General features: G+C 43.3%; 1 protein-coding gene across 5 annotated transcripts; it reads left to right on the plus strand.

Moving 5' to 3' along the window:
• The first annotated feature begins 1554 nt into the window (after positions 1 to 1554).
• Positions 1555 to 9777, plus strand: LOC121706210 (coiled-coil and C2 domain-containing protein 1A-like). Of its 5 annotated transcripts, XR_006030992.1 has the most exons (20): positions 1603 to 1638; positions 1917 to 2017; positions 2197 to 2303; positions 2670 to 2888; positions 3121 to 3319; positions 3986 to 4095; positions 4510 to 4588; positions 5602 to 5693; positions 5888 to 6010; positions 6394 to 6452; positions 6604 to 6720; positions 7253 to 7326; positions 7423 to 7481; positions 7573 to 7624; positions 7737 to 7836; positions 7936 to 8026; positions 8478 to 8609; positions 8848 to 8903; positions 9476 to 9557; positions 9679 to 9777. XR_006030992.1 is itself a non-coding variant. In XM_042087739.1 (19 exons), exons 2-19 carry the CDS (start codon positions 2006 to 2008, stop codon positions 9498 to 9500), a joined length of 1674 nt encoding a protein of 557 aa, XP_041943673.1. In that variant the 5' UTR covers positions 1555 to 1638; positions 1917 to 2005; the 3' UTR covers positions 9501 to 9777. The 5 variants fall into 5 exon arrangements, 4 of the variants coding, with proteins under 4 accessions (XP_041943673.1, XP_041943675.1, XP_041943672.1 ...); XM_042087739.1 differs by having other exon boundaries at positions 1555 to 1638; positions 2229 to 2303; positions 9476 to 9777; XM_042087741.1 differs by having other exon boundaries at positions 1581 to 1638; positions 1936 to 2017; positions 2229 to 2303; positions 9476 to 9777.
• The last annotated feature ends 119 nt before the right edge of the window (positions 9778 to 9896 follow it).

Genomic DNA, 9896 nt, shown 5'->3' on the forward strand with positions numbered 1-9896 from the left:
CGCTCATCCATATTAATACCAACAAAAGTCTCAACAAAGACACCAGCCCTGTACTGTGCACGACCTGACCCAGGCCCTCTGAGGGATGCTTCAGATCATATAGATGTTTGAAAGATATGGATGGGAATAAACAGACATCTCTTCTCTTTCTCTGTCTTACTCACTCTTTCTTCAGTCTCTTTCTTTCTCTCTCTTTCTTTCTGAATTCATACATTTTTCCCTCGCCATCATCGTATTCTCAGTGATTCCCCTCCTCCCTCCCAATAATCAAAACCTCCAGGATGTCAGAATCCAGAGTGTACACAAATTACCACACTGTATTGATGTCAGGAGAACAATGTCTTTTTCTCTTGCAGGAAAAACAATAAGAGTGTGCGGTCCTGCCCCCTGTTTGCCACTCAGACTTGGGCTCTGGGCCAGCTGGGATGGTGAACCACTGAGGGAGGGCAGCAGCAGCAGCGCCGTAGCTTCCCAATTGGAATTCGAGCCCCCTGTGAATTCTCGCCGCTAATCCCGAATGCCACCCCATATAGAAACATGTTTCAACGGGTGGGGAGGGAGGGTGGGGGTCCCCTAAAATTAGAACCATTCCTTGAACTCTGCGTGGCGACTAAAGAGCCCAAAAAACAGACAGAAATGGGAGTGACTGGGAACCACATGAAAGACAGGCGTCCGGGGGACGGAGTGGAAAAAAAGGCGCAGGGTTTATCAGAGTATTTGTAAAAAGTAGAATGTTTTGAAAGCACAGTGAGAGGTATTTACAATGTGGCTTGCGTTCGTCTAGCTTTCATAAAGCTGAGGCCCACAAACACAGAGGAAAGTACATGCTGGATGAATCCAGAGAAAAACAATTTACTTCAACAGAGGTCACTGATTGCCCCAAATGTGTGTCTGACTGTGTGTGTGTGTGTGTGTGTGTGTGTGTGTGTGTGTGTGTGTGTGTGTAGTGAGTGAGAGAGAGAGAGAGAGAAAGAGTAGGAAGCCGGTTACCTCAGCAGTAGTCTGTGACCATAGTGATGAACAGTCTTCTTCCAGCCACCCCCTCTCTGCTTGTACGCAAGCCTGGCAACACAGCCCAATACAGTGTGTGAGGAGCAGTCAGCAACACACAATCATAAGTCATCTCGCTGCAAGCACCAGCTAAGGTCACCACAACAAAAACAATGTAGGATATACTGCATGGGCTGAGAGTGCACAGCAGGGAAGGAACCCAACATTGTCCACTAAATTACAGATCTTGACTTTCAGCATCCATATAATCTCAAGAGGAGAGAGAGAAAGAGAGAGGGGAGGGGGGGGGGGGAGAGGAGAGCGAGCACACACTGAGCACTATATTTTTTTCTGAGGCTTAAAGTTAGTTTTAGCATTATTCAGTGCAAGCTGACATATTCAGACTCTTGTTTATTACTAAAATATGACGTCTACTCTCAGTATCCCATTTTAACATGTGTATTAATACAGAGAAATAAAGCCAATCCTCATGTATAATATGCACCAGGCTAAACTATTGCTTACAGCAGGTTTTAGCCACCTGATGACCTCATACACAGGTGTCTGGTTGCCAATGGAGACACATACAACAGGAAGTCAATCACATGTTATGGTCCTTCATATTTGGATGAATGCTTCCCTCCTACGGTAGGTAATGTCTGCGATCTTTTATCGATTATAATAGCACTTTTCAAAACCACTGTATTCCACGGATTTAACATGAAAAGTGTATTTTAGCTGTCTTTTACTTTGTAGCACAGCTAGTGTTAGCTTGAATGCCTCTAGGGTTATTTGTCTTGTCTGGAAGGCTAGCACTACTCGATAGGCTACAACAAGTTCAGTTTTGTGAATATCAAAAATGGAATTGACGAAAATGAACAGGGATAATTCAAACTAAAGCTTAATACATTACGGTTTGTTCACAGTATTTTTGTCCTTTGTAAGCTGAGAGACAGATGGAAGATGGAGGAACAGCCCCCTGATATCTCTGAGGGTCAATCAACAGGAGGAAATAATGCTAGAACACGTAGGCCAAAATGATGTTCAATAAGATGTCTAAATTAGGGATAAAGGCATATTAGCCCATAATGAGCACAACGTTTATTGCTTATGCTTAATGATACTTAATATGCTAATGTGAGTGTAATTGGCATTCGATTTTGGCAATTCATGTGAAGATATAGCCTACCTACCATCTGCTTTTAGATCCAGAAAGATTAGCATTGCTCTGTATGAAGGTGATACTAGCGGAAGAGGACGACCATGGAGATGGTGAAGAGGAGGAGGGTCTGGAGTCTGACACAGATCTTCTGGTAATCTTGCCAACACATTAGTTATCAGGACCAAAGCTTGTGTGTTGACCAACCTACTTACACTTAACATGCCTTTGTTTTGTCAGTATAGTAGACCAAGATTAATCTGTTAATTAATCGGCAAAAGGGAACATAGTTTCAGTGGTTGGGCAGAGATTGCCTTTAAAATGTGCTGCAGCAGCAGAAAAGTGTATATACTTGTTCTGGCAATGTTCTGGACCTGATCCGGTATGGTTCTTGCACATCCACTCCACATCAGGGCCAGATTCCTACTAGAGACATGTTCTATATGGAATATATCTCGGGTATGTTTTTTTTTTTTAATTCTGCATGAAATCCAAATGTTCCGTCTCACACTGTCCGCAGGCAGAATTAAATGAGCTTCTAAATGAGGATGGAGCAGAAAACTTCACCGACCAGACAGAGCCAAACACTCCACCTCACTCCACCAAGGAACCTTCCACTAGCTCTCAGGGACTAGAGGTGCTCCTCATCGGACGGATTGGCATGTACCGCGCCGCCATTCGGCAAGCAAGCTCAGCCAAAGCAGTGGCCAGAACACGCAGATACAGGAGGGGATTGAAGGTGCGAGATATGGCGGTATCCCTCAGAGTTGGCTGTGCAGTGTGTAGAGACCATCTGAAGATGATTATGTGGTATGAGTGAGTGGACAGGCCAAGGAACTGTCAGTGTGATATATACGCTGCCGTGATTTTACCTCATGTTGATTCATTGCATTCAAAATGCATGAGAATTGCTGTAATGCCACCACTGGCCTGCAAGGGCATTCAGTACATGCAGTCATTTTCCTCTTTAGACCTTAGAGGCCATGCTGGAGTCTGCAAGAAGAGGACATCCGGTCAGTGAGACAGAAATCCCACCTCCTGTTGTAGTTACACCCAGCAAACCATCTGCTTGTCAGAAAGTGCAACCAGTTATAGAGGAAAAATATGGAAGCTTTCCTGGGATGCTCTCCTCCACTGATGACCCGACTTTATCAAACACTACAGATACAGGTGTGACTTTCCATTTACCACAGACATTCACTGACTTTAGAATAGCCTGTGTACTGTATGTGGCTATTTTTAACTGTATTACAAACACACTATTGAGTATTGACACTATTAGAATTAGAATGATTTCACCATTACGAATAATAATTGCAAAACTGAGGTTTCAGTAGAACATATGCATCAGTGGTTACTTTACAGTAACCCTACAGTAATGATCAATGTCATCTGTGCCCTGGCATTTCTAATGCAACTTATCAGGGCTTCCAGCAGTGAATGTGATATCCTTCTGTCAGTGTTGATTTATGGCTATCTATGGATTGCACATTTACAAAGGCAGCAAGTGAATTACCTATTGATCTCATCCGCTTACTTGGGTCACAGAGGCCGAGTGTGATTTGTGAGGTGTGAAGACTACTCTGGTTAATATAATGGAATTATGGTTTCTTATTAGTGTTAATGGATTCATGATTCAGTTAATGATGTTCCCTGAAGCTTTTTTGCAATGGTGGTCTTGTTTTACTGTTTTGGATAAATTCAGTTTGTAACATACAGAGAATTGTGAGACATATTTTTGATTTACACCACAAAATGACCAAGTGTTTATTCTCTCTCTTTCTCTCTCTCTGTGGGCATATATTTGTGTGTTCCTTTGTTTTGATCAACATACAGAGTCTACCCCTCTGGTGTGGAGCAGACTAAAGGAGTACAAATTGGCTGCCCTCCAAGCCAAACAAACAGGGGACATGGAGTTGGCCAAGCATTACTACCTGACAGCCAAGGTAGCACCTGTGTGTCAATGTGAATGATGGAAACACACACACACCTATACAAACACATACTCACACACACAGACTGCCACCGACAGAACCAACACACACACACACACACACTTCAGAGCATCAGCTGGATAGTGTGCTGTGCTCTGCTCTGTGTCTATGTATGCCGGGGGCACTGAGGAGCGATCTAGGTCAGCACTGTAAATTTAGAGGGCTCTTTCAACGCGAGTGGTCCTCCTCCTTACATCACCAACACGTCCCGGCCGAGCCAGACACTAGCCTCTCTGATGGATGACTGTAGTAGCATGCAAAATAATAAAGTCAATAATGAAGGTCATAAGTCAAGTTAATGGTTTGTCTGGCCTCTCTCTCTTTCTCTCTTTCCCTTTCACTCCTTCCCCCCATTCCCCTTTGCAGAAACTGGAGTCCATAGTAGAGGCTTTAAAAGAAGGAGAATTTCCAGAAATAAGATCCCTGCCGCCCCCTCCTGGTCAAAGTATGTCATGACACCTGAGCTCCCCCATCCTCCCTACACCTCAGTGTGACATTATTGCTGCTGTCAGTATAATCTCCCTCCAAATGAGACGTGCCACAGCTACCTCAGAGGGGTATCGGTAGGCACACAGTGAGCCTGGGGCAGACGGCTTCATCAGAGTGTTTCTCCGCAGCACCCACGGCAGTCCAAATTAAGGATGGCGCTATCAAAGGGTCAGGAGACTTTGGAGCCGAGGGAGAGAGAGTGGGGTCGTTTGAAGTGGGATAGAGCTGTTGCGGGCCCTTCATGGTTGCTCCAGTGGACTTTGAGGGCTGGAGGGGCTGGGGGGGGGGGGATCGGGTGGCGTGGAAGGGCTAAGGCGAGAGGAGCTAATGAGCGGAGGCAGCAGCATGCTAATCAACAGCCTCTAATTTCCTCTCTGGCCAAATCTGGAATAGATTAACGCAGTGATGTGAGCGCCCTTATGCTCTCCTTTTTACTTCTCTTCCTCTCTCTCTTCCTCTCTCTCTCTCTCTATCTCTCTCTCTCTCTATCTCTCTCTCTCTGTCTCTCTCTCTCTCTCTCTCTCTCTCTCTCTCTCTCTCTGTGTCTCTCTCTCTCTCTATCTCTCTATCTCTCTCTCTCTTTCTGTCTCTCTCTATATCTCTCTCTCTCTCTCTCTCTCTCTCTCTCTCTCTCTCGCTCTTATCTTTCTCTCTCCCTTTTTCTCTTCTGTCGACCCTCACGGATAGTTGAAAGGTGAAAGCTGTTCCTTACAGTTCAGACTCATAGACCCCCAACTGAGAGACCTGTGAAGGACTCCGATGAAGAGGAACTGATGTGTGTGTGTGTGTGTGTGTGTGTGTGTGTGTGTGTGTGTGTGTGTGTGTGTGTGTGTGTGTGTGTGTGTGTATTTACCCCTCAGTTCCCTCAGTCAGACTGTTGGGTCAAAAATATTAAATATGTTGCTGCAAGGCTTCATCATATTGTGTTGAGACCTTTTCAGACCTGTTTCTTCTCCATGTCTCTCTCAGTCGGTCAGCAGTCTGGTGCTGAGGATGAGTCTCCACTGCTGAGTCATGACACTACTGGTGAGGAGAACTACGCCACTCCTCAGGCCTGCTGGGTACGAAACACCTGTACACCTGTAATATACATTCAATCATAACATATGTTTGAGTGGATGAATAGAGTGGACTTAAATTTTGTTCTTACAAAATGCTCTTACAAGAAGCCTAGATTCTGTGTTTGGACATCTGCTTTCTGTTTAGTCAGACCCTCAATCTCACTCTCTCTCTCTCTGTTCTTTTCTGAGGCCAGGAGCCAAACCCTCCATGTGGACCGGTGGAAATCAGGTCGTGTCTGCCTACTGGCTCACCTGTGCTACCTCAGACTGAAGACAGCTACACACACCTGATAGATCTCTTTTTGCAACAACAACAGGTCTTTCTTCTCTAACAAATAACATTGCCTATAGACCGTTTCAAGAGAGTTCCATTAGCAGCATCATAGTTGTTCCCACAAGGCTTTCGTTTTAACATTCCATATGTTATCTTAGCGGAAGTAGATTGGCAACAAAATAGAACGTTCAAGCATTGTTTTTGTTTTTCTTGTTGACAGGGTCTATAGTTTTTTCAACAAGCCTCTTTTTTGCTCTTTCTTCTAACTTCAGTTCAGCTGACAAACTGATCTAATACCTTAACTAGCCTTGACTTTCAGCACTTGATCATGATCAAGTTTACAATAACTAAATCATTTATAACTTTCTGCTAGTTTGTGGTCCTCTTCTCTGCCACACATTTCCTACGTGCTGCTTATCTCCACAGAGATGCCTTTCCTACTGCCAGCAGTTCAGTCACATGGGTAACATTGAGGAAACCATCAGGTGATTAACTTACAGTGTGTTTGCAAACTAGCTAAAAATACAACACATATCAGCAAACAGTGCAGTTGGCTTTAGTGTTATTTTCTTATTATGTATGTTTCATATGTTTTGTATGTTTTATCCATTTGTTTGTTGTATCCAACCATTCTAGGTTTGAGGAACTTGCAGAAACGAGTGCGCAGCACGCTGAAATACTCAGGGAATCCCAGAGAAGAGGATATGCTGTACCTAAGTACCACACAGAGGAGTGCATCATCAGCACATTTAAGTGAGTATAGCACTGTACCTCACTAGTATGGGGTGAGGAATAGTTAGGGTCAAGATATCAAACCTTTTTTAACTCAGAACATCCTGAATTCCATAAGTTTCCATTAATTCACTCAATGAGCAAATATAATGAAATGAGTGAGATGCTTCTCTTAAGGGCTGGGTACAGATATTCTTTACAGAAGAGTATATAAGCATAGAAGTGTACGGAGGCAGGGCAGAGAGCTGCACTGTGACTCAGAAGTGACTGGCAGCTGAACTGACCCTGTAAGACACTGTGAGCTGAGACCCTGTGAGAAACTTGAGTTAGCCCACTCTGTCTCACTCGGGTGGTCAGTGTTTTTGCCTGGGGCTGTGCTCCTGCTGACAGTCATGCAACCGCAGCCAAACTATTAACATGGAATTGAAGCCGCGTTAAAGGATGTTTTTTTTAACATTCTCAGAGTACAGAATCCCACATACATGTATGTCGCACGCAAACAAAAACACACCATTTTTCACACTACTGTGTTAATGTTATAATCCTTGTCCAGGATTAACCCTGATCTTACTGGCAATGAGTTGGAGCTGATCATCGTAAAGGGCATTAACCTCCCAGCTGTTACAGGTATGAATAAAACGAGTCATTTGTAGATACTGTATGTGCGAATGTTCATACAATTTCAAAAATGTTTCATCATTGTTTTCCCATCCTTGTTTATAGACATTTCTTCAGCTCATTTAGACACAAGTGTACGCTTTGAGTTTCAGTTCCCAAGTTTGGTAAGAACATATTTAGGATAAAGACAACAGGATTATATACCGGTAATGAGAGTGAAATTGTTAAAAATGTACTGTATATTCTTTTCTCTAGGAAGAAGCTCAAAAGAATCAAACACGGCCTGTTAAAGACTCAGTTAATCCAGGTGTATATTTACTATCAGTGGGAGTATATAAACTTGATATAAAACATTGTTGTGGTATTTGCCTGCTTTGACATATTTAAGTCTTTTAACGTGACTCTAATTGACCCTTTAGTCTTTGATGAGCATTTCAAGCTCTTTTTGAAAAAAGATCATCGTGCCTTCAAGAGAGTGATACAGTCTAAAGGCATCAAATTTGAGATCCTTCAAAAGGAGTGAGTGCCTGTCTTACTTTGTGTAAGTGTGTATTTGAGTATATGCTTATGTCCATGTTTGTGTGCTTGTTTGTAAGTATCCTACTCCCATTTCTGCAGGGGTCTTTTCAAGACTGATAAAGTGGTGGGCAGTGGTCAGCTGAAGCTGGACTCCTTAGACACCCAATGTGAAATTCGACAAATCATAGAGGTGACAGCAACACAGTAGAGTTGTTCCTGATTGCCATTTAGTGTAGAACTGACCATCAGTGTTCTCAGTATCGCTAGCCATATTCGGCACTGTCCAGTTGAACGGGCCAAATCGGGCCAAAATTGCATTTTAGAATCGGGCAGATTTTCCATCCGATATGCTGCGCAGTTCGAGCAGATTCGTGACGCCTGAGTAGAAGACGTAAAAATCAACGTTCCATCTCCAGTCTGATCCGACTGAATGTCTAGCATGCTGGATTGTTTTGTCGGCTGTCAGTACAGTACAGCATAGTACAGTGTGAACACAGTTATCGCAACCGATTGAAACTTGTAATTACAGAGTGAGTGCCACGTCGTGAAGCGCCTGAAAGAAACGGCACCGTGTCTGTCTAGTTTTAGGCCAAACGTTATTGAATGGATTTGGTAGCTGTGTGTGCTTCTGTTGTCGGCAGGTGATGAACAGGAGAAAGACCACAGGAGGACACCTGGAGCTGCAGGTGAGGGTGCGAGAGCCTCTTGGGGGACTGCAGCCCCACGAAGTGACCGAACACTGGCTGGTACTGGACTCCCTCCCCATTCCTTTGGTGAGTCCATTGGAGGGTTGAATATCTGTCAGTTTTACATCTGGCCTGTTAACATCGGCCCATGGACAACAGATGCAAAATAGCCATTTTGCCTAATTCTGGCGCATTTACATTTTTTATTATTAAAAAATGTTTATTAATGTGCACTGTCCATGTCTAAATAAACCTTAAATAAATAAATAAATCAAGTGTAGAAATTCAGTGTCACAAAATGTGGCGTGTGATTTTGTCTTGTCAGGTAGTAGCTCCCAAATCCAGTGGCCAAGAGGCTGACAGGAGCAGAACCAGTGTCAGGTCTGTAGCTATCTTTCCTGTGTTTGTTTGTGAGACTTGGCATGTTGTAATATCAAGGACTTTATCTTGTGTACACTGCCTTTAGTGCGTTGTCTGTTGGACTATAATAACTTAATACTGAAGTACATTCTTGAATTCACATTGAACGTGGTCATTGGTACAACAGACTCGCATTACAAAGGAGAAGATTAAATAAATGTTCAAATTTGATAATTCTTGATAATACTATCAAGACCATAATTAACAGTTGAGCAACGATGTGTCTTTGTACCATAGCGTAATGAAAAGCTAATTCAATTTGATAGATTAGATTTTACAGAACCATTAAAATACAATTCATCCTCACCAGTATGTACAGTGATAATAATAAAAAAATCCATTACAGCTGGGCTAAAAAGCTTTTGTTCAGAGCCAAATATGTTTAAAATATCTAAAGGAAGTGACATCAAGTAATAAAAAATGACTTCAGGAAATAATGCTCTCTAGTTAGCAAATGCAAACCACCTATTCTCAACAGGGAAACAAATGCAGACGACACTCCACCTCACAAGGTCTTGTTATTCACCCAGCAGGTCATCAACGTGTCTCCTCCTCTGAGTATAGGTCAGCTCGAGTGAGCCCTCCCGAGCTCCACCCTGCTCTCCCCCGGCCTGTGTGAGTCACCTGATCAGCCCTCGCCAGGGTATAAGAGCTAATCCAGCAACCGATCCGCCCATCGTGTTGCTTGTCATGACCCCATACCCAACTAAAACCCTCTCTGGTGTTATTATTGCAGCCCCTGCTGGTTGATCACAGACCACGGACCATCACCTTAGGGATGTATACATTTTAAGACTTTTACTTAACCTAGATATTAAATTATACATGATATACACAAGCATCACTACCAGTGTGGACACTAAAACCTGATTCAAGTGGGCATGCCATATGGCCCATAATTTTACAATGGGCAGTTTTTGATGCAACTTCCCAGATGTCATAGGACAGTCCTAC

Source organism: Alosa sapidissima, chromosome 3 (assembly GCF_018492685.1).
Source record: "Alosa sapidissima isolate fAloSap1 chromosome 3, fAloSap1.pri, whole genome shotgun sequence".
NCBI classification, from domain to species: domain Eukaryota; kingdom Metazoa; phylum Chordata; class Actinopteri; order Clupeiformes; family Clupeidae; genus Alosa; species Alosa sapidissima.

Excerpts from the sequence above, each read along its gene's own strand:
- LOC121706210 (XM_042087737.1), top strand. The coding sequence starts at position 1,619 with ATGAATGCTTCCCTCCTACG. Across the intron at positions 5,694-5,887 it reads CCACTCCTCAGGCCTGCTGG|GAGCCAAACCCTCCATGTGG; the intron begins GTACGAAACACC and ends TTCTGAGGCCAG. Across the intron at positions 7,837-7,935 it reads TTTGAGATCCTTCAAAAGGA|GGGTCTTTTCAAGACTGATA; the intron begins GTGAGTGCCTGT and ends CCATTTCTGCAG.